This window comes from Camellia sinensis, chromosome 1 (genome assembly GCF_055761805.1).
Source record: "Camellia sinensis isolate YWXY chromosome 1, ASM5576180v1, whole genome shotgun sequence".
NCBI classification, from domain to species: domain Eukaryota; kingdom Viridiplantae; phylum Streptophyta; class Magnoliopsida; order Ericales; family Theaceae; genus Camellia; species Camellia sinensis.
In genome coordinates, this window is record NC_138961.1 from 152,615,522 (window position 1) to 152,641,129 (window position 25,608).

Sequence of the window (25,608 nt, forward strand, 5' to 3'; positions counted from 1 at the left end):
TTCTAAAGAAGAACAAAACTGTGAGGCTCTGGCCAAAACGAACAATATTGTGCTAGTGGGGTTGGGTTGGCTGCCTCATTTGGCGCCATCTGTGGGAATTTCCTCCAATGTAAGTCTCGTGGCATTTGGAGCTAGTCAACGGGACTTATGTAGGAGCCCGAAATGGGTTTGTCCCACATCGGTCTAAGAGGCATCCACAGCCCACTTAATAAGTTGATTAACTCCTCCTAACTAGCTTAAAGCCTTTTCTAAAGAAGAACAAAATGAAGCTACCAACCCGGACAAACCCATTTTGGGCTCTCACAGTAAATATAATTTATTAATTGAGATTATTTATACTCAAAGTTGTGTTTGAATATAAGATTTGTGAAGAAACTTATAGAGAAAAAGAAATCAGTGGGAAAATATGAATGAAACTCCATTCCCCTTTCTTTACATTTTTCTCATGTTTTTGTCTTTCTCGACAAATTCTTACATAAATCTAGATTCAAACACAATTTAAATAATAATAATTTATATTTTTTATTATATAATATTGATTTAGGGAAAAAAAAAACAGAAAAAAGAAAAAGAACGAATCTACAAACATCTATAAATTTGTTTGTGCATTGCACGTGTATTATACTATTTATGATAAAATGAAAATGCAATTGCACATCCAATTAATGAAATAGTAAAAATTATAGGGCGTTGCTATTCTAGCCCAAAAAGTAAATTCACTTTACAAACTCAATAATGTGACAATTAATTAGAATATTTAAGGTAATTATCTCTCTTATATCTTCTCTAATCAGTAACTAATCATCTCTTTTATACGTCATTAAGTCTAGAAAGTAAGTTTGAAAAGTAGACTTGTATATTATTTTTCAAAATTCTATCATTGATTCCTACATCAAGCATATCAATTAGAGAAAATATCATTTTGTACCCTAAATTATCACTAAAAAATCAATTCACTACTCTTTTAATTATATCAATTTTATACTTAAGCTATTCAATTTTGTATTAGTATTACTCCCATTGTCAATTGCCGTTTATAATTAAACAGAAGTTATTGTTATGGCCTCTAAACTTTATTTGAAATTTTATTTTTCCTCCCAAACTATTCTCAAAATATTAATTAAAACTCTGAATAAAATGAAATTTGAGAGTCTAATTCATATTTTAGAGACAGTTTTAGGGGTAAAATGAAATTACAAACAAAATTTTAGTACTACGTCAACAACTTCCGTTTAATTATAAATGGCAACTAATGATAGGGTAAAATTGATCTAAAATCAAGTAGTTTAGATGTAAAAGTAATTTGTTAAATTGATTTTTGAATGATAATTTAAGGAACAAAATAATTTTTCTCCTATCAATTATAGACATCAATAATGCTAACGGTCCCCTTTTTTATGTGGTTTTGGAGTGGGTGGCTTTGCTTACATATCCTCTTTAAATATTTTTGGAAAATGAAATATTGCATCGATGCACATGAGATATGTACACAAAATGCATAAAACTTTTACATGAGAGTATGTGGGACTTATCTGAAAGTTTTCATGCTGGTGCGGTGGTCCAATTTGTTCCAAAGATGATAAGTTTATAATTTTATCCTTGAAAATATTATATATGATATTTATATACATATTTTTTATATAAAAACAATAATAAGAGTTGTAATTGAATTAAATTGAAACAAAATCATAAATTTAATGTCAAAATCGAGTCAATTGAAATTAAATGAACTAAAATGACGCAAACACCAAAGTATAAGGACTATTGTCATAATTTGTCGTAAAAAGAATAAGTCATTTAATAATCGTAACTTAATTAATTTATTACGTTTGCTATAAAAAAATAAAAATAAATAACAGTTCAAATAATTAAAATAGAACCTATGGTGAGTCTCATAGGCCGAGGCAAGACCCTCCAGTGTGGACTACAGGAATCCAATCCTTTTTTTAATATGTTTCGGATTCATTTTTGCATTATCTCAAAATAAACTAAAATTATTTATTTTTTCAGTATTATTATATTATATCATTTTCGATCCGTATTTGATTCCTATCATATCAAAAATTTTAATATTTAACTAAAAATATCAATTGTATAGCTAAATTAATACTTTTCTCCGTTAAGTTGAATCTCATTCGAATTCCTTCACGAAAACATAGATGGATGGACAGCCACGGTAAGGCGTGGGACCAGCCTCACCATTTAATTAAGGGAGAATTGCAATTTTTAAAAAATATTTATAAATATATAAAATAGTTTAAAATCTTAATTATTAATATCAATAAGTTTATCATTATTGTGTATTTTTTTTTTTTTCTACATCTACACTAAATAATAATTTCCCTTTAATTAAAAGCATAGGAATTTTCTAAGGTTTAAAATCTAAATTTGATGGTTATGTTAGGATTTATGGAGGTTACCATAGGTCATATTTCGATAATCAAAATCATTCATTTTGTGAGATTTTTTGTGTGTATCATTTCTTAAAAAAAAATAATTGAATCTGATAATCATAATATTTTCATTTTGTCACTTTTTTAAAAAAAAAATAGATATTCGAATTTAAAAAATATATTAATGATTCATTTTTAAAAGACAAATACAATAAAATAAAAACGTTAAGATTATCAAATGAACTTAATTTTTTCCGTAAATAATATATATGAAAGCCTCTACAAAATGAATTGTTTCAATAATCGAAATGAGATTCATGGTAGGCCATACGGGCTTAACATAAACTTAATTTTTTCCGTAAATGATATAAATGAAAAACTCTACAAAATGAATTGTTTCAATAATTGAAACAAGATTCATGATAGGCCTTGCGGGCGTAACATAACAGTGATGTTCATATTTTGAAGTAAAAATAAATAAATAAAGTATTGCCTCACGATCAGTTACAGCTTAAAATTGATGATATATGTATATATATTTAATATGTTTTGGGTAATCTCAAAGCAAATCTAACTTGTTTATTTTTCGTATTATCATATCGTGTCATTTTCTATCCATATCAAATTAATATCATATTAACGTGCCAATGTTAAAAAATTTCATCTTTAGTTAAAATATTAGGCCAAGTTTGGCAACATTAAAATAATCAATCTTTTTATCTTTTTTTCATCACATCACCTTTTTACTTTTCTGCACATCTTTTCGTAAAAAGACAAAAAGTACACTTATTTAGGTCATCCCAAACAACTCCTTCGTGTGAAAAAAATAATATTTTTGTCCATAATAATATTTACCAGATGAAATTATTCATAAAAATATGAAATTTTTATGATAACCATTGAGGGGGCTTAATTGAATGAAAATTTAATTGAGAGAGTTAATTAAGAAAAGACGGAATTTGACACAATTCTACTCTCCAAACTATGAAAAGATGAGAAATTTGTAAGGTGGGGGAAATGTGATCTGATGTGTGGAAGCCTAACCTGAGGAAGCAGCCATCATAAATGACACGAGCACCGTTGGCGGCGGAGCAGTTGCGAATCTGAGAGACAGCAGCATCCAAACAGGACACGCAGTCGGCCACAGAAAGGTAGTCCCTGCACTGAACCATGGCATAGACAGGGTCCGATGTCCTTGCCTTCTGCGCTGTTGCAAACTTTTTGTTTTGGCTCGATATCTGACTCCTCAGGTCTGAGAATGTCGCGTTCAGGTTGCTAAAAAAATTCGAGAGATTTGTTGCGTTGTACTGACTGCAACCTTTGTTCAGAAGATTGATTTCTGAATCTGACATGGCCGACTCTGACGTAAATGCAACTACTACCATGACCGCCATCAACCACCACCACCGACACCACCTCATAAACGGTGTTCTCATTGTTGTCATAGCTAACACACACAATAACTAGTTAGAACTCAACAAACGGTACCAATACTACAGCAATAAAAAGTTGAAAATAGAAATTATTCAAAGCTAAGGTGAGAATATAAATTGACGCAAGACATGATGAAATTCATAACCGCCTACACATATCTATACTATTATAAAGTGAACACTTCTTATAGTGTCTTGAAACCTTTGTTTCTTATGTTACAAATTCACAAACTGAATAACCTCCACTACCTACGTTTCACAAAATGCTGCAGTTCCACATTTACAAAACAACTGCTACTGGTAGCCATTTTCTGAGTTCCCCCTCTATTCACAAACTTTTCCTTCTCTTTTGGGAAAATGCTTTTCAACTATTCAAACAACTTTTTCCTTTTTCCTTTTATTTGGTGAAGAAAGACTAATTAACTACATTCAATCTTATGGACTAATCATCTAACACTGTAAGTATATTATTGCTAAGCTTTTGCTTGTTTTTTTTGTATAAATTTAGTATTTTAAAATTAAATTTGTTTGTTTACTTAATTTTGTGTGTTTGTTATTTAAAATAAAATTCAGTGTTCGTTTATTTATTTAATTATTTATTTATTTTTTACAACCAATCCAATATTCAAATAGAGATTTAACTTCTATTTTAGTCATTTTTTTCGTCATTTTTGTTTCTTCTCATCACAAATCCCTCCCTTAAATTATTGATCCAAACAGAGCCTCTCAATGGCCAAAGCATAAATAACTGTTCAATAGGGAATGGAAACAATAGCACAAACAACCAGTCAAGATGTACTGTTCAATGATTTTTTTTCTTTCCTTTTTTTTGGGAGAAATACTATTCAAGAACATTGCAATCTTATGGTTCTCTTTATCTGAAATATATATCTATTGCTTATCCTACATTGTAAGTGTAGTATTGTTAATTATATTTTTATTTTCTTCAATAAAAAGTTTCATTATGTAATTAGGTTCTTTGGAGAAAAAAATATATTGATTGAGAACATTATAATATATTTTTTTTTCTTCATTAAAAAGTTTCATTGTGTGTTTTTGGAAAAAAAAAAAAAATCAGTACTCATAATTTTGTGTGTGTATGTTTTTGAAAAAAAAAAGGGGTTTTTTCTATATTTTCATTAAATTAATTTTTAGGTTCTTAATATTTGTAAGTGTTTTTAATTAAACACTTTGACACCTATATGCAAGTTACTTAAATAGTTTTGGATTTTTTCTTATTTCACTTTTTAAGCTATTGTTTCTTTTTGTGTATAAATTCAGTTTTTTTATAATTTGATTTGTTTGTTTGTTTACTTTTGTGAGAACACTATTATGTATTTTTTTTTCTTCATTAAAAAGTTTCATTGTCTGTGTGTTTCGAAAAAATAAAATAAAAAAATCAGTGTTCTTAATTGTATGTGTGTATTTTTGAAAAAAAAAAAAAATCAGTGTTTTTTGTATTTTCATTAAATTAATTTTTTGGGTCTTAATTCATATTTATGCAGGCTTCTTTGAATAATTTGGCACCATGTATGTGTGAAATTTTTTAGATTAGACTTAGACTTAGACTTAAACACTTTGGGTTTTTTTTTTTTTCCTGTTTTACTTTTTCAATTATTTGTTTATTTTTTGTGTATAAATTTAGTTTTTAAAAATTTGGTTTGTTTGTTACTTAATTGTGTGTGTTTTTAAAAAATATTCAGTGTTCTTAAAAAATATTCAGTGCTCTAAGTGCCTTGGATTTGTATTTTTGTATTTGTCATTTTATGTAATACTGTTAATTATACTTTCTATAAAATGAAATGTTTCATTATGTTATCGAGTTATAAAAATAAAAAAATTGACTTTTATTTTTCTTTTTTTTATCAAAATTTGTGTTTGTGGGTTTATTATGTTTCCAAAAAATTGATTTGTTTGTTTCCTTAATTTCATGTGTGCCTTTCTTTATAAAGATTTGTACATATTTTAATATATATATATATATATATTATTTATCAAATATCAAATATCAAATATCAACTATATTAATATCAAATGTTACATTACACATAATTATATATATGTATATTATTTTAAAAAATGTCAATTTTGTATTATAACTTCAAATGAGTTTGCACACGCATCGCGTGTGTCCAGCCGCTAGTACCATTATAAAGTGATTTGAACCTCAGACTTTTGTCAAATGAATAAGACTCTTACCACTTAACTAACACACAATATATGATAAATGTTTTATTTTATTTATATTTATATTTATTAGAATGCGTGTGGTAACCGCTAGTATATTATAAGAATGTAGTGCAGAACTTGAGAAACTTCCATACTCTTAATATTAAATTCTCAAACACCCTTTTTTCTAATGGGAACTTACCAATAAGTCTCATATACAAAGTTCAAGACCTATCTAATCCCCAAACAAAACACTTGTACCAATTAGTCCTATATATTTTTAATTGTTACCAAAAAATCCTATTTATTTTTTTTTAAATTTACAGCCGTTGTTACATCCTACTATCGTCGGACTTCCGTCGACGATCACCGGAGACTCGTCGGAATGTTCAACATCACCAGGAAGTCACCGGAGTATCACTGGGAAGTCGTCGGAGTATTGCCGAAAGTTCACCGGAGTGTTATTAACATTAATGGAAGTCGCCGGAATGTTCAGAACGTTCACTGGACGTTAAGAACATCATTGGAGACTTACCGGAATGTGCACAATATTGCCGGGAAAAAAAAAAAGAGAGAATAAATGAAGAAATTAGAGCGAAAAAATATAGGAAAATGTGCTAAATATTGATAAACTAAAAGAAAAAAAAAATAGAACGACAAAAAACAGCAACAATGGGGAAAACATATGTTATTTTTCAATTTTTGTAAGGTTTAAGCAAATAATCTCCAATATTGATCAAACTGAAAAATAAGATTTCAAACTGTAAAATGTTACAGTTTCAAAAAAAAAAATCTATTAAACATTTATCTTTATTAATCAAACTGAAAAACATGTTATGAAACTGCAAAATTTTAAAGTTCTAGAGAATGTTATTAAACTGCAAAATTTTACAGTTTTATACAATGATTCAATCTAGCACCAAAAAATTTTGAAACTGTAAAATTTTATAGTTTTAAACCATGATTCATTCCAGCACCAAAAAAATTTAAAACTGCAAAATTTTACAGTTTTCATTGCCTGTAACTAAAACTCGAAAACAATTTGTTCAGAACTTGAAAATTTTCTCCATTAGAACAGAAAAAGAAAAGTGTATAGCAGAGAAAATGTAAAAAAAAATAAGAGATCGAAGGAGAGAGGCAGATATAGAGAGAGGATTGTACTCCGGCAACTATTTTTTGTTCAGATCTAGTCAGATCTACTCATCTTCTTGATCTTCTTCGTCAGAAACATATCTTTGTTACCGTCGGTGAAGTAAGGAATCGGCCGTCGGTGGTTGCCGGTGAATCCCAATCGATGGTAGTCGTTGGTCGTCGGTGATTATATATCAAAAAGAGAAAGAGAAAGAGAAGAAGCAAGATATGGTTACTCGTCAATGATTGCCATAAATCACAAAGAGAAGAAGGCCATAGAAGAAGAAAGGCAGAGAAGAAGAATAACGTTATTGGACTTTTTGATACAACAAAAAGTTATGGAACTAAATAGACTACATGTTTTTCAAAGAAAACTTCTTGGTAATTTTTCCTTTTTCTAGATGGCATTCTCTAGAGTCTCCTTTACTCATTTTCTTAATTTCTAATTTTATTTAAAATAAACATAACAAAAATTATAAAAATCAAATATGTAAATAAATAAAATTAATAAATTTGATCTCTATCTATTCAATTAAAATCTTTATTTTGCCTCTCAATATTTAATTTTGAATTTTAAAAATCTTCAAAGTTTATCTAAACCAATCTAATTTGAAATTTTGATTTTTTTTTTCTATTTGAACTTGATTGTCTCAACTCCTCTCCAATAACTAGAGGATGATGTTCGGTATTGGTGGCCCTAATCCGAGCCCATGACAATTATCCAAGCCATTAATGTGTAGAACACGTTGAGTACATCATTTCTTCAAAAAATCACATTAATCAGATATCGATAACCACTTGATCAGATCACATCATCAAATCACATTTCAATATAATTTGCAAATGGAATTTTCAAAATAAATTGTGATAAATATATGGTTTAATCAAGTGGTTATCGATATTCGATCAACGTGATTTTTTGTAGAGATGATGTACTCAATGGGTTTTACACATTGAATGATTTAAGCCATCACCATGGGCCCAGATCAAGGTCCAACAATGCCAAACACCCTCCACTTATTGATGAGGAGTTGTATCCATCGTAGAATATCCATATATTTCAACTTAATGTTATCAAAATTTATCTTCAAGTTGAACTTAATATTTTATCTTTTAAAATCATCAACTAATTATCTACATAAATTTCAAATATGATAGAATTTTAAGTATATCTTTTGCCTAAACTAAATCTTTTCCATATAAAAACAAATTTTTGCAAAAGAAGCCACGAACAAGAGATTGAAAATTAAAAGGAAAAAAAACTCACAATTACAATTGAGACATTTTCAACTCCCTTCACGGTACCTAAAAAATCTTGCATTAAAGTTAAGTCAAAAGTTTTTTTTTTTTTCCCTTTCAATTGTATCTACTTTATATTTGAAATATGTGCTTACATGAGCTTTTGCATGTGTGGGAAAGGAAATTTATGTAAATGGATATTATTATTTTATTCTTCTTTAAATTTTGTTTTTGTTTTTGTTTCTTTTCCTTTTTTTTCCCTATAATCTTTATTTTTTTTATTTCTTTCTTTTTTTTACTAATAAAGCGTCATTTAATTGAAATTTCATTCTTTTTTTGAAGTGCTACTATTACTAATTTGTGACTCTCTCACTTATTGACTATTTGCGTTTAATTTTTTTGGGCATAGATGTTAGATTGGAAGTGAAGAGAGCATCAGAATTTATTTGAATATGAGTTTATACTTTAAATTTAATCATTAAAATAACTCATGATTAAATTAATTTTTATGAACCCATTTCTTTTGATACCTAAGTCACAAATTTCTTCTTTTTTTAAAATGTCTTTTTATGCAGATTTAGAATTTGAGCAAATGCAAATGTTAGGTTTTTAAAAAAAAATTAAAACAATTTTATTATTTATGGTTGTCTGTTCAACTTTAATATATTTTCAAACCTATTATTTATGCTTAAAATTAAAAAAAAAAAAACATGTAAAACTTTTTAACCACTAACTGAATATAATAAGAATTAAAATTAATTTTATTTTAATTCATTATACTGTGTGGAATGATTAATGTAATATCTCCTGTTGCTTGAAAAAAATTATTTTATCCATATTAGAGAATACAACAAAATAGCAATTTTTTTTTATAATGATTATTGATTTTCTAAAATCTCGTGCATCGCACGGGTGATTGCTAGCAATTTATATACTAGTGGTGTGTGTCCGAGTGTGTTAACCCGATAAGTATACTGTTAAATCTAAAAAATATAAATTTTTATTTTGATTTAAAGCCACACATATTATGTATCCCTCAAGTGGTAAGATACCAGGCTCAAGGTCTTAATTTTGAGTCCTAACATTTCTTGTGATATTACGTATCAACACCATCTCAAGCCTCCCTTTATATAAATAGATAGATAGATTTCACGAGTGGTTGACCAAAATCATCATTAGGAATTACCTAATTAATTGTGTAAAAAAAAAAAAAACCTTGTAATTCTCAAAGAATAGAAAAGAATTATAGGGAGATGGAAAAGATATGTATCATTAACGTGTGGGAATGTGGGAGTTAGAGGGAAAATCCATTTGTTTGGCAGATTTGGTCCAATATCATGAGATGGTGAGGCTTGCAATGGGCAATGCCTGGGTTTTGAATAGCTTATTTCATTGGTGGGCTGGTACTAAACTTTAAAAAAAGGAGAAGATGATCGGGAAAGCCATCTCCTTGGATGTGCTCTAGTCCATTTGGAAACATAGAAATGACAATATTTTAATGACTCACACACTACACTAAAGCAGGGCATTAACGGCGATTTTTTTAACGGCAGTAACGAAAACCGTCGTTAAAGGTATCATTAACGGCGGTTTCGTTACCGTCGTTAAAAAAACCGCCGTTAATGCCCACTTTTAACGGCGGTAACAAAACCGCCGCTAATGCCCAATCATTACCGCCGTTAATGACGGCGGTTTTTGCCGGCGAAACTCCGGCGTGCTCCGGCGAAACCATCTACAATAAAGTAAAAGTAATGTTTAAATATTTATTTAGGAAATATATTTCATAAAGAGTGGCTATGGTAGAGTGGTTAGTGTGGGTGGATGAGAGATTGAGGGTTCAAGACTTGGGGAGTGCAAGAAGAAAAAATTATTTTTTGAAAAATTTGAACCTATTTACGGCGGTAAAAAACTGCCGTTTTTGGTCCTATATACCGCCGTTTTTGGTCGACTTTTAACGACGGTAATTTACCTTTTTACGACGGTTGTACTTTTTCCGACACGCGCATAAACGGCGGTAACAAAACCGCCGTTAATACCACCGTTAAAGGCTTTAACGGCGGTTTTACAGCCTTTAACGGCGGTAAAAAACCGCCGCTAAAGCCCAATTTTGGTGTAGTGACAGCTGGATTTTAAGGTTGTGTGAAACTATCAAAGGATTACAATGTGGATCAAAGCTTCATGCCCCTCCTTGAGCTATTCCGTTAATGACATTGGGCATGTTTGGTATTACTTATAAGCTACCTATTTTAGTTTTTAACTTAATTTAAACTAAAATATTGTGTTTGGTGCAGCTTAAGTTAACCAGCTTATAACTTAAATCAAGCTATTTTTCAGCTTATCTCAAAAAACTAGCCAGGGAGTGCTTAAGATTTCGACTTAAGCGCGTAGCTAGTGTGGGGGGGAGGGGGGAGGCTAAAATTACTTAAATGCCCTCGTCAATACCCAACTATTACTAAAAACCCAACTATATAAATCCCATTTCACAAAACACAGTTCATTGCTCACTTGAGAGAGAGAGACAGAGGCGATTTCCGGTAGAGATTTCCGGCGATAGTGATTTTTGGCGGAGGCAAACCAGAGTTCTCTCTCTTCGCTATCTTTTCACTCTCTCTCACGATCTCTCTTCTCTCTCTCTCTCTCTCTCACGATCTGAAACTCTCTCTCCTTCACCATTGCCATCGCGATCTGAAACCCTAACCGGAGCATCGCAATCTAGTTAGAGAACTAAAGCTCTCAACGAACCAGAACTCTCTCTCTTCGCGATCTGGTCGGACAACTAGGCTAGGGTTTTGGTCACGATATGGTCAAACCAGAGCTCTCTCTCTCTTCTTTTCTCTCTCCGTGATCTCTCTCTCTTTCTCTCTCTCTCTCTCTCTCTTTTGCATCTCCAGCGTTGTTTTGACGGTGGCTAGGTCATCGACGGTGACGGCGACGGCGAGCCATCTCCAGTCTATACCCAACATTAAGATAAAAAATATATATATAAAATAACAATTTTTATATTAAATCACACTAAAACAATTTTTATATTAAAAATACCAAATAATATATAATGAAAAAAAAAATATATATATATATATATAATAACAATTTTTATATTAAATAACAAATAATATGTAAAAAAAACACAACATTAATATGAATTAGAACATGAATATTAATTGGTATTAATTTTAATGAATTAATAAATTAAACAAAATTAACAAAGAAAGAAGAGAAGAAGAAAAAAAAAGAAGAGAAAAGAAAATAAGGAGAAAAAGAAAAGATTGATATAAATTTATTTCACAATTAATAGTAATATAAATTTATTTCAATTAAATAACTTCTATTAAAAGAATTTTATATTTGGTATTGTAATAAATAAATAAAAAAAATTGTTGCTAATTGATATTAATGAATAAAAATGAAATAACTTTTATTAAATGAAATAAAAAAAATTAAATAACAATTGTTGTAATGAAATGTATCAATTTTTATATTAATTGATATTAATTATATTAACTTTCATTAATGAAATAATTTTTTAAAAAAAATTAAAACTGAAGAGAATGAAAAAATAACAATCGTTATGTTCATGAGGATAAAAATGACAATTACACAGTAAAAAATTATTTTACAGCTTATTTACCAAACACTATTCTGTTTTTTAAATTTATAATTCCACAGCTGTACCAAATTTGACAGCAACTCTATTAAACGGGGCCATTATTTACGACCTACAAGAAGTAAAATTATGCAGCAAGAACAAAATCTAGGAGCAGAGACGGAGGAGAGACGGAGGGGTGTGTGATTGTTGCAGCTACTAGTTTGGCTGTATTGGAATGGCAAATTGGTGACTTCACTGTCAGCTGCATAGGTGTTTGGTTGCTTGTAAGCCTTTTGGTTGCTTTTTAATTTGCTTCTTGTTGGTTTTTCACCAACCTTTAAGGTTGTGCTAGTGACATTCTTCTTGGTGTAAATTTAATTGGGATCGCATTGCTTTGCTTTGATAATTTTTGCACTTTCTTTTCTTTTGTTTTTATTTTTTTTTAATCGTTGAAAGTCAGTTGTTAATTATTATATTAGTACGTATGTAGTTAACCTCCTCACTTTTACGAAGCACCAAGTGTTTACACTTTAATTCAACTCCCCCAAAAGAGAGTTAAACCCACGACCACCCCTAAAAGACTAAACCCTTAAAAAGTCATAGTGACTAATTAGGGTAGGCCTAATTCATTACCTCCTCCTTTATTGACGTAATCTCATATGTAATATATGTTATTTTTCACCACTTCTTTGCTGATAAAAAAAAAAATGATGTCTATGACTGCTCTGGCCTTTCGTTCTTTCTTGTCTTCTCTCGAAATTCCTCTAGCATTGAAACAAACACATACATACATGCTTTCTAAATTCCTCAAGCATTGAAACACATACATACATACATATCCTCAGCCATCATTCTATGTGTTAGTTTTAAAGTGCATTCATTAAATTCTATTAATAATTCAGCATGCTCATATTGTGGTCTTTGATTATTAAAATAGTAGTAACGGATGCATGATTGGAGCTGACTTGGCCCAGTCTAATTTACTAAATGGTAGACAAATTCGTCCCATCCATTGGTTTGTGGGTAATTATTCAGTAATTCCAAAATATAAATACGTGGTATTCTATAGTATTGTAATTGGTAGAGAAGGTGTATATAGGTGAGATATTATGTTGGGTGATAGGAGAACATGATGGGACATATTAAATGATAATTAATTAAGAAGTATAGACACATAGTACTTCAGAAATATTGAATAATTTTCCATGGTTTGGAGCCCACGTTCACATGCCACGGTTCCACTTTAGGACTAATAGGAGTGGTAATTACTCGATAGTGAAAAAAACCCAACACAACTTATGTTGTGTTTGGTTGAGTGATTTGGGAAAGAATTTAGAAATGGGAAGAGAAAAAATGTGTGAAATTATGTGAAATATAAATATATTTTATTCACATTTCACTTACATTTGTTATTTTTCTTTTCTAAATCCTTTCTCAAGTCTTCTAATCAAACACAACGTTAATGTAATAATTAGCGAAGGTGGTTGTTCTCCAATTTTTGGTACTTGTTCTTTTTCCTTTTTTTGATTCGCTCAATCATGGTGTGAATTGCTCAAGACGCACTCGAATTTGTTATGAGAGTTCATAATTGACTCAAAAATAATCGTACAAAAGGCTAAAAAACCACCAACTCGAATCATTGACAATAGTGTTAATAGGTATGGCAATGATGTCAAGAACAAAAGAGAAAATCACTTCAAGACATGTTATAAACGTCGTTATCTTTAAGATGTTATTTGCTCCCATAAATAGTGGCGACAGAAAATCGTCTTTAGGATATAATGAAATCCAACCAAAATTGTCTGTCAATTTGCATTTTGCACTTAATGAAAATTATCCCAAATACCTTCATTTATGCACGAAATAGAACAAGTTTGGAACAAGATAAAGAATAATAGATTGTCTTATAGAAAGCCTTGAGAAAATAGGGAGAGTTTGAATTTTTTTGGTTATTTCTGAATGTCTAATCGGATCTTTATATAGATCAGAACATGATTGTTCCTAACCGTCACGTCTCTCCTTTTGATTTTGAATAAAATAGTCATTAATAATAGTCATAAACTATTAACAATTTGAAACCTAACCATTTGATTGTATTTTGTAGCATTTTAACCACCCGATCATGATAAGAAATTGTTTGCCCTCTCTTTCCTATGTGGGACAAGACTTCGTAAGGTAATAAAAAATATAAGAATGAAAGTTTTGAAAAACTCAAAAATCCAAAACAATGTTTAAATATTTTAAAAATATTTCAACAAATATTAATCAACTTTCATAAAGTTTTTAACAATTTTTTAAAGTTACTTTCCTTCCACTTTCTTTCTTGATAATAATTTAGCATGACAAAGGAAGAAATGGTTTGGGGTGGCCTATTGTGCTCATTACATGATCTATTTTGATAATCTATATATTTTACTTTTTAAAAAATCGAGTAAAATATATTTTTAGAAAATTAAATCAATCGGACATTGTTAATCTTTTCATCAAATGACATTTGTATTTGAAACTAAATACAAATATAATTTGATGAAAAGACTTCGATATCCGATCAACTTGATTTTTTTACAAATATATTTTACTCGATATACTTTAAAAAGTAAACGATTTGAATTATTGAAATGAGTCTTGTAATGAGCTCAATTGACCGTGCAACATTGTTGCACACTATATACAGCAAGTTAAATTGGTTCGGGGTAAATTACATTGTGCACTCCTGCACTTTGTATCAAATCTCATTTTGACCTGTACACATGAAATCATAACAGCCAATGCCCTGCACTTTTGGTCAAATCCTATGTGATGATCGGGTACGTAAACCCCCCTACTTTATTTTGTGCGTGTCAGGTCCAACACTTTTTGAAATCTATCTCTCAGTTTTCATCTCTCTTCACTTCAATTCTGAGTCCCACTTGTTTCGGGAGGCATGACGTTGAATCCGGGGGGTTTTACACTTACGCTGGAATTTTTCTGGACTAGGGGCTGAGCCGCACGTGCGGGAATCTGGGGGAAATTCTAGGCTGCACATTGCATTATATGCAGGTGCGGAGGCTAGTGCGGGGGAGAAGTACCGCACGTGCGGGATCAATGTCGCACGTGCGGGAAGCAAGCTCCGCACGTGCGGGACATGCAGGATCCGAGAACTCTGTTTTTTTTTTCTCTCTCTTTTGGCTGAGTGTGTGTCACTTTTAACCCTTCATTCTCACTCTAAAAACACTTTTGCTCCTCATTCTCTCTAAAAACTCTTATCAAACGCCAAGAACCTTTGATTTCTTGCAATCCATTGAGTTTTGATCCATCTTTTACACAAAATCTTGGAGAGCAAAGCAAGAACTTCATCTTGTATTGTGGAGATTGAATTTCTACAATTTCTAATTCTAGGGTTTCATCAAATCTCTCCATCAAACATGAGGTAGGGACTTCCTTTGAGTCATATATATATTTTCCAAGATTTGTTGTTGATTTTTGAATTTCTCTTGTAAATATTGAGTATGGATGGTTGGCTCAACAATGTGAGTAGTTTGGGAGGGGTTTTGCTCCTCATTTTCCATGACATAATTTTCTTGAGGGTTTTAAATTACATTGGCTAGGGAGAAATGATTTTGAGGAAATTCTTTCAAAAGATTGGTGTGTGTGTGTGGTGTGGTTGACAAAAACCTTGAAATTGGGGCTTTCAAAAGTTGTAAAGGTGTTTGTGATTGACATTGTTAATAAGTTATTTTATGGGCCAAAATGAGTAAAGGATGAGAACCCTTTTATTATTGTTATGTACTAAATGATGATTTTCATGGGGCATGAGAATTGTGAATGTTGTAGTTGTTGTTTAGTGTTGGTGTAGTCTTGTAAGGGCTAAAATGTTGAGGGAAATAGGAAATAAAGAAATATTGCTATTATCGATAAAATTAGATAAATATGTGGCTATTTGTGAAATGGCATGGAAAGGAGAAATGGGGGTTTTGATTCTCATGGGATTATTGTTGAAGTATTTTGAACATGGAGAAATAAATATTGTTGCAATGGTATTTGTTGCTTTGCTCATCCATTCAATCGGTTATCACATGTTTTGATTCTAGTTTGGAAACTTACATTGAGAAAAGAAGTTTATAATAATTTTTTTTATTTATTATTGAAATTTTTTGGAGTAAATACGTTGGTAAATCCAGATAGGAGGTGTAGATGAAATTAGTTAAGTTGGCCTGAGTGTCTAGGGTGAAAGACCGAAAACACGCACAGAGGAGGTACCACTTTCTTTTCGGTTAGCAAACGGTAAAGTGGGATATTGGTAGAGCTAGTTATGCCTACTTGCAGACACCAACCTAGGGATTACCTGAGTCGTATTTACTGCCCCTCCCCCCTTCCCTCCCCTCCCTCCCCCCCCCGGCGCGCGCATTAAATTGATAGTTTGTGATTTCTTTTTGAGACATCAAGATATCATTGAGCATAAAAGATTTTCAAAAGATGACAATGTGATTTTTCACGTCAGAAGCATAGCATGGCATATGTATTTCTTTTTATGAGGCTTGTACAAAATGTATACACTTTGTTATGGATTTCTCTACTGAGCTTTATGCTCACCCCTATGGAATTTTGGTGCAGGAAAAGATGTGGTGATCCCGCCGAGTTGAGGGCGTGCACATATTTTGTGAGTAGTAAATGACTTTATTTTTGTTGTGATTTATTTTGCTAGCTAAGGGCTATAAATGTATGGATTTGTGAAACCATTTTTGTGTAACCGGGCTTAAGCCTTGGAACATCTAAGCCCTTAAGGGCATTTTATTTATTTTGAGATTTGATGTTCTACATGCTATAGATTCATGTATTTCTATACCCTTGAATGTATAATTCGCATGTGGGACTTTTGTACAAACCTTATTGATTAATGATGTAGAGGTTGGAGATTTGCTATTATTCCTTAATGGATGTTGGTGGATGTACTTTATTGTGTTGAGTTATTTTGGGGCGTTACAACTTGGTATCAGAGCTACTGGGTTTGAATATTTGGGGCTCGCGAGAAGTGGTTGTTTTGCCACTGTGAGTTCATTTCGCATGATTAGGAAATGTTTTGTTTTTCATGATTATGTGATAACATGCTTATGTAACTATATGGGTATGAGATTGGACTTTTGGGATGTTATTTATGCCTATTAAATTCCTTGAGGTCTTATTAGAAGGGTACCTGATCAATACTCATTCTATTAAGAATTCTTGGTTTTTCATAGGATGAATCTCATCACAGAAGAATAATCCGTTTGTGCTTATGTGACTAAGTGTTTATGTGGAGTGAATTGAATTGTTGTACGATAGAAATTGTATAGAATTGTTATATTCAAACGAGTGAGAGGATTCACGAGCACATTTGAGATTATGTGCTAAGTTGTTTATCTTATTCCTAATTAGAATGTCAGGAAGGGGTCAAACCCGTGACGGAAGAGGTAGTAGAGGTGGAAGGCGTGGCAGGGCTCGCCGGGGTGTGCACAAGGTACCCGTCTATGAGGTTTCGGTGCAAGAGGAAGGGTTGGGCCAAGCTAATATGGCCGAGCAAGGAGGGCAAGCGGAAATTTCGAGACAAGCGAGTCAAGCCGCAATGAGGGCCCTAGCCCGAGAAATGACAGGGGCTTTGAGGGAGTCGATGAACCTGCTAAGGGTGGAGAACCAAGCTATAGAGAACACCATAGATACAAGGGTGAGCTTTCTCACTAGGGAGTTTTTGCGGGCCAAACTGGATGAGTTCCATAGTCGTCCTGAGCCTAAGAAAGTGGATGAGTGGCTTGAACAGACAGTGAAGACATTTGGGATGCTTCACATCGAAGACAATGAGCTTAGAGTGACTCTTGCGAGTTACTATCTCAAGGGAGATGCGGTCCAATGGTGGAAATACGCCAAAGGCCGAATAGAACTGACATGAGAAGCATTTGTGGTGGCTTTCTAAGACAGGTACCTACCTCCCACTACGGAGAGGTTGAGGCACGAATTCCAGGACCTTAAGTAACTCAACATGTCCGTGGCCGAGTTCGAAGCGACTTTGTCTAGTTTGTCCCGATTTGCACCGGAATTGGTAGCAATGGAAGAGCGTCGTTGCATTGAGTTTGAGAAGAAGCTAAGGACCAAAATCTTGTTCAAGGTTGCCGGAAGCATGATCCAAAATTATGACTAACTTGTGGAAGCAGCGGCCCACGTAGAGATTACTGTGGAGGCCAAGGATGAGAGAATCCGAGGGTCAAGGTCGAGGGGTCAAGAGTCACAGGGGGACTATAGGCCCAACAAGAAGAGCAGAAACACATTTTCATCCCAGTCCCAACCACAGCAGTCTAAATCCACCTTTCCCTTGCCTAGTGCGAGCTCGGGGAAGAGTGCACCAGGTGGCTTTTCTTGTTTCAAATGTGGCCAACTAGGTCACAAGGCCTTTGCATGTCCGCAGAAAAGAGGAGAACAGCAGATGTTGCCACCACCACCACCTAACCAATCTCAGAGTCAGTCTCAAAGTAGGGGGCAGGGGCCTACTTGCTATCAATGTGGTTAATCAGGGTACATGAAGAGAGCTTGCCCGTAGTTGGGAGGCGCATCTGGCGCATCAGGGTCGAGGCAGACTCAGAGCCACTAGTAGGCTCACTCAGTCCAGACTTCGCGAGCTAATCAGGGAGCCACTTTGGCTCGGTCAGTGCAGCAGGCCTATGCTCTGAGAGATGAGCAGGTTGATTAGAGGCCACAAGGGTGTGTGTATACTGTTACTACACCAGAGCAGTTGCCGAGATCCTTAGTTGTGAGAGGTATTTTTGTTGTATGCAATTCTTTGGCTAATGTGTTGATAGATATGGGTGCGTCTCATTCATTCATATCTACTGCATTTGCATCTGCATTGGAATTAAGGATGGCACGGTTAACGTCTCCGTTTAGAGTAGAGTCACCAGTTGGGGGTACAGTTGACTTAGATCAGGGGTATCGTGGTTGTGAGATAGAGGTTGCCGGGCATTGACTTCCGTTTGCTTTTGTGTTGCTAGACATGTCGAGTTTTGATGTCATTCTAGGCATCGATTGGTTGTCTTCGTAAAAATGAGCTTAGTGGCCTTCTTGCTATGCTCTTGGATAGTGAGAGTGACGGGACTCGTGTTGAGATGCCAAGGGTAGTTTGCGAATACCCAGACGTATTTCCCGAGGATCTTACTAGTTTGTCACCTCACCAGGAGATCGAGTTCACCATTGACTTAGTGCTTGGAATGGTACCAATTTCCATGGCACCTTATAGATTTGCTCCCGCGGAGTTGCATAAGTTGAAGAGTCAACTCCAAGAGCTTTTAGACAAGGGTTTCATACGCCCTAGTACATTTCCTTGGGGAGCGCCGGCTCTCTTTGTGAAGAAGAAGGATAGGTCGTTACGGTTGTGTATTGATTACCGCAAGTTGAATCGGGTTACCGTCAAGAACTAGTATCTCTTACCCAGAATAGATGACTTGTTTGACCAACTTAGAGGGTTTTGTTGCTTTTCAAAGATAGATTTGAGTTCGGGGTACCATCAGTTGAGAGTCTGGGAGGAGGACATCCAGAAAATGGCCTATTGTACGTGTTATGGCCATTATGAATTCCTTGTAATGCCTTTTGGGTTGACTAATGCACCGACTTCTTTTATGGACTTGATGAACCGAATTTTTAGAGAATACTTGGTTTATTTTGTGGTCGTCTTTGTGGATGACATCTTAATTTACTCAACCTCCGAGGAGAAACATAAGGCTCACATGAGGGTAGTACTTGACTTGCTTAGGGAGCACCAGTTGTATGCCAAATTTGAGAAATGCGAGTTTTGGCTTACCGAGGTAAAGTTTTTGGGTCATGTAGTGTCAAGAGAGGGGGTAACTATAGACTCTTCAAAGATAGATGTTGTTCAAGATTGGGAACAACCCAAAAATATAGAGTTTCTTGGGATTTGCGGGGTATTATCGACGCTTTGTAAGGGACTTTTCTAAACTCGATGCGCCTTTGATTAGATTGACAAGAAAGGGGGTTAAGTTTGTGTGGAGTGAGGCTTGTGAGAAGTCGTTCCAAGATCTTAAGACTAGATTGACTACCGCACCGGTGTTGATAATTCTGGAAAGTGGTTTGGTTTACACCGTTTATTGTGATGTATCTCGGGATGGACTTGGTTGTGTCTTGATGCAAGGGGAAAAGGTGGTAGCTTACGGTTCACAGCAATTGACGACTCATGAGAAGAATTACCCTACTCACGACTTGGAGTTAGTGGCAGTAGTGTTTGCCTTGAAAATTTGGAGGCATTATTTATATGGCGAGAAGTTTGAGGTTTTCTCCGATCATAAGAGTCTAAAGTATTTGTTTTCCCAAAAAGACTTGAATTTACGCCAACGGATGTGGATGATTTTTTTAGAGGATTATGACTTTGAGTTACACTATCATCTGAGTGTGGCCATTCAGGAATGGGTTGGGTGACATCGGCAAGTTTGAATTGCACTTGGGTGAGTCTGAAGAGGGTGCAATTTTGTTTACTTTGAGTGCTCAACCTATCTTGATTAGTAAAATTATAGAGGCACAACAAGGAGACCGTGAAGTAGAGTCAATCCGTGATAGAATCTCCAACGGGAAAGAAGAGAAGGGTTTGAACATCCACTCGGATCAGAGTATGCGATTCCTTGACCGTTTGTTTGTACCAGAACCTTATAGAGAGGAAGTGCTTCAGGAGTTCCATCACTCACGCCTTGCGGTACACCTGGGAGGCACCAAAATGTATCGTGATCTTAGCCGTCAGTTTTGGTAGAGGGGTATGAAGCGGGATGTCATATCCTTTGTGTCGAAGTGCCTTACTTGTCAACAAGTGAAAGCCGAACGCCAAAGACCAGTGGGTTTGTTACAACCCTTACTGATAGCCGAGTGAAAATGGGAGCACGTTACCATGGATTTCGTAGTTGGGCTTCCTAGAACACAACGGGGCAATGATGCCATTTGGGTGATTGTTGATAGGTTGACTAAGTCTACGCATTTCATTCCAATGCGTACCGGCGACTCAGTTGAACACTTGGTAGAGTTGTACATTAGAGAGATAGTTCGACTTCATGGAGTTCCTGTAACCATTATATCGGATAGGAATCCTCACTTTACTGCCCGGTTGTGGCAAAGCCTTCAAGAGGCATTGGGAACTAAGTTGACCACCGCTTACTACCCTTAAACCGATGGGCAATCTGAGCGTACCATCCAGATTTTAGAGGACATGCTTAAAGCTTATGTCCTAGATTTCAAGGGGTCTTGGGAGAGGCATTTACCATTGATTGAGTTTGCCTATAACAATAGTTACCAAGCTAGCATCGAGATGGCACCGTTTGAGGCCTTGTATGACCGACGTTATAGATCACTAATTTGTTGGGCAGAGGTGGGAGATGCACCGTTGTCGGGTCCGGAAGTTGTTAGGGAGACAGCCGAGAAAGTTGCACTCATTCTGAAGAGGTTAGCTGCGGCCCAAAGCCGACAGAAAAGTTATGCCGATAAGAGGAGACAGCCTTTATCTTTCGAAGTGAGTAACCATGTTTTCCTCAAGATCTCACCTAGGTGGGGTTTGATGAGATTCGGTAAGAGTAGTAAGTTGTCTCCGAGGTTTATTGGGCCTTTCGAGATATTAGAGAGAATCGGGGAGTTGGCGTATCGGTTGGCTTTACCGCTACAACTTTCGAGGGTTCATAATATGTTCCATATGTCTATGCTTAGGAAGTATGAACCCGACCCTTCTCACGTGCTTGATTGGGTTAAATTGGAGGTAGATGAGGATGCTCCTTACGAAAAGTGGCCAGTTCAAATACTAGACACTCGGGAGCAAGTGCTACGAGGCAAAACTATACCGTTAGTAAAGGTGTTGTGGAGGCACCATAGGGTTGAGGAGGCAACTTGAGAATGGGAAGCTAAGGTCCGATCCAAGTATCTGGATTTGTTTGTGAATGCTTAAGTGATTTTAAATTGTAATATTCCTTAGTGTTGAAGGAAACACATTAAGATTATTAACTACGTGTTATTATAAGTATTGTTGTTTTAAGTATGAGATTGATATGTGTGGCCATTGTTTTTGATCTAAATATTTCATGCTTATATGATATTATGAACCGTTATTGTTAGCCTTGAGACTAGATGTGTGGAAACTATGATGAGAATAACGAATTTTGATTGGAAATAGATATTGTGATTTGCAAAAAATATCTCGCATGGTTTTGACCACTTGGCGTCTTTATCTTGTTTGGGTAGTTCAATCAAATTTCGGGGGCGAAATTTCCTATGGTGGGGAGGTTGTGACGACCGGGTACGTAAACCGCCCTACTTTATTTTGTACGTGTCAGGTTCAACACTTTTTGAAATCTATCTCTCGGTTTTCGTCTCTCTTAACTTCAATTCTGAGTCCCACTTGTTTCGGGAGGTTTGATGCTGAATCCAGGGGGTTTTTCACTTAAGCTGGAATTTTTCAAGACTAGGGGCTAAGCCGCACGTGCGAGGCCTTGGGCCGCTGTAGACACCCCATTTTTGACCGACCTTAAGACTCAGACGTCACTGATTGAGCGCTCGGTGATATTGTATATTGTGCTCGTTCAGAAGTTTCAGAGTCCCGGCTGCAAGCCTTGCCTCCGGATTTCTGGACTCTTTCGTGCCTTGCCTCGGTTTGCGAACCAGGCTCTGTTTTCTCTGTTTTCTTTTCCTGAAGGGAGGGAATGGTCTCGTAGATCATCTCTCAGTGGCCATAGGCTACGTTTCGTGGTCGTAGGCCATTTTTTCCCGTTTGGAGCCCGGTTTCCGATTTTTCGGAGCCGACGGCCGTGTGCCTCGGTTCGAGACCGCCTAACCACCTCCGTTTGCTCCGATTTTTGGCATACACCTTATTCCTCCCTTTTGAGGAACACTATGGCCCGAGAGACCAACTTCGTGGTCGAACGCCACCTCCGGTGCTTAACAGCCTATTTTCGGGGCCCCCAGGCCGCGTGTTTTGGTCCCCGAACCTTCGCTTTGCATCCGTTTTGGTTCATTTTTGGTGGAGACCTTATTTTCATTGTTAGGAAGCTTGTAGGAGGGCGGAAGGCCAGCAATTGTTCTGAAAAGCCAGCTTTATTTCTTCATCGCTCTCCAACGCCCGTTTTTCTCACTTGAAAGCTAATGTTGACCACCCCGGGGCCACTTTCTTGAACCCTAAACCCCATATTTGTGTTGTACACACCTGGGAGGCCACCAATATTTGGTGGCCGACCAGTAATTGTGCCTGACCCTTTTGAACCCCTCTAAAAAATGGTCTTTTCTCTCTTCTGGTTCACTTTTTCTGGATTTTGACCGCATAGTTGTGTTGTGCACACATGGGAGACCACCTTTTTGAGGTGGCCGACCAGCAATCTTCATTGACCCTTTTGACCCCTGGTCGGCCGGCCATGGGGGGTGGCCGGCCGACCACCTGAACCTTTTGAACCTGGCCGGCCATGATCCTCTCTCTAAGTGTATTCCAGCTGTGCAATTTGTTTCCCCCCAGATCCTGTATCCGAGGGGCTGCCTTTTGGGGGGAAAATTTGAATTTGTTTTTCCCCCCCATTCCTTGCCTCTCTCCCTCTTTAAAACCAGCACCCCAGCTCCATTTTGAAGGGTTACAAAAATTGTTTAAGGCCATTGCATACAATCCTCCCTCTCCATCTCTTCCAAGACTTAAAACACCCACTACAACAAATTTGGGATTTAAAGACGAAACAAATTTGTCCCAAAATGTATATATTTCGTCACCCAAACTAATTACAACGAACATTTTTCGTCACCCGTTTTGTCGCCAAAGGGTCGTCGCTAAAGGGTCTTAGAGATGAAAAAAAAAAATTGTCATTGAAAATGATAAATTTATGACGAATTTTTTTGTCTCCAATACACTTTGTTAGGAACATACTTGTAAGTAATTAGCGACAAAATATTTTGTCATTAAAGGAGAAATTAAAGACAAAAGTATTTCGTCATAAATATAAGAAATAGAGATGAAATAATTTTGTCACGTTTAATATAAATAAAAACGAAAATTTTTTGTCAAAGAAGCTACCAATAGAGACAAAAACAAATTCATCATTAAAAACGATAAATTTGTGACGAATTTTTTTGTCTCCAATACACTCTGTTGGGAACATACTTGTAAGTAATTAGCGACAAAATATTTTGTCATTAAAGGAAGAAATTAGAGACAAAAGTATTTTGTCATAAATATAAGAAATAGAGACGAAATAATTTTGACACGTTTAATATAAACGAAGACAAAAAAAATTTGTCAAAGAAGCTACGAATAGAGACAAAAACAAATTCATCATTAAAAATGATAAATTTGTGACGAATTCTTTTGTCTCCAATACACTCTGTTAGGAACATACTTGGAAGTAATTAGCGACAAAATATTTTCTCATTAAAGGAGAAATTAGAGACAAAAGTATTTTGTCATAAATATAAGAAATGGTGACAAAATAATTTTGTCACGTTTAATATAAACGAAGACGAAAATTTTTTGTCAAAGAAGCTACCAATAGAGACAAAAAACAAATTCATCATTAAAAATAATGAAATAATGTCAAAAAAAATTCGTCACACATTGAGGGTAATAGTGACAAAATGTGACAATATTTTTTGTCATGACAAATTCATTTAGCGACGAAATAAAGAATTCATGACAAAATTAATCATCCACCTAAGCTAAATAAGAGACAAAAAAACCTTCTTTAGGGATGAAAAATTTTGTCAATAATTCCATAATATTTTTTTCCACATTATATACCTATTTTATCAAAATCTAAATTTTAATTCCACAAATATGACCCTATTCATGTTGAAACCTGTTGAATAAAACAATTCCATCACAACTTAACCTAACTTGTTATCAACACATTTACGAATTAACAAAATGAAGATATCCATTCATCATTACAAATAATTTCATCCTAATATAATAAAATAGTGAAATATCCACAAAATATCCAAAAGTTATAACTCGATCAATTCCACCAAAAATCCAACAATAACTAGTCCATCAAGTCTAACCATTCACAAGACAGATAAGCAACATAGAAAATATAGGTAAGGGATAGAACATCAACTTCGACATCTATATTTTCAACCATTGTCTCACCCCCAAGCCTTAAATTTAATGTTTGTTTTTCAATGCCCTTAACTATATGCAATTGTCCAAAATAGTAGCCTAAAGTAAATTAGTCAATTGCAATAATAATGTGAAGATCACATAAATCTTCATAAAATATGCACCATGAAATTTTCTGAAGATTAGTCCCATATTAGTAGAATGTAATATGTATCCATCAAGAAATTAATATCAACGTGATCTCAGAGTAGGATTTTATCGAAGCATCAAAGTGCATCCACCATTAAAAAAAGAAAGCCGAAGAATGTTTGTGAGTGCATGTCGTACTTGCAATCCATTATTCTGACAACTGGTGGATCTGCATCTGGCGATAATATTACCTGCATTAGTAACAACAAAACTATAATCAAATAAACTCAAGCACAATGCCACATGAGAAGCTCAAAAGGCAAACACTTTCCACAACTGCACAAAATAAATATAAAAAAAATACAGAATAGTTAAACGTTTGACAAAACCATTGATTGGGGAAAATGAGCTCCAAGACAACGGCTACTGATAGCGAAATTACTAGAGTCAAAG

At 34.5% G+C, this 25,608-nt stretch overlaps 1 protein-coding gene across 2 annotated transcripts in view; it reads right to left on the reverse strand.

The window, feature by feature from the left end:
- LOC114272869 (cold-responsive protein kinase 1) overlaps positions 1-4,149 on the reverse strand; it is a 33,900-nt gene extending 29,751 nt beyond the window's left edge. The window contains exons 1-2 of one of the 2 annotated variants that reach the window (XM_082887422.1): positions 4,080-4,149; positions 3,438-3,840 (exon numbers count right to left, since the gene is read on the reverse strand). In XM_082887422.1, coding sequence (XP_082743548.1) covers positions 3,438-3,840; positions 4,080-4,134 — 458 coding nt within the window. In that variant the 5' untranslated portion in view covers positions 4,135-4,149. Of the gene's footprint in view, positions 1-3,437; positions 3,841-4,066 lie in introns of both variants that reach the window. The other variant, XM_082887424.1, reaches the window with a different exon arrangement.
- Positions 4,150-25,608: the final 21,459 nt, after the last annotated feature.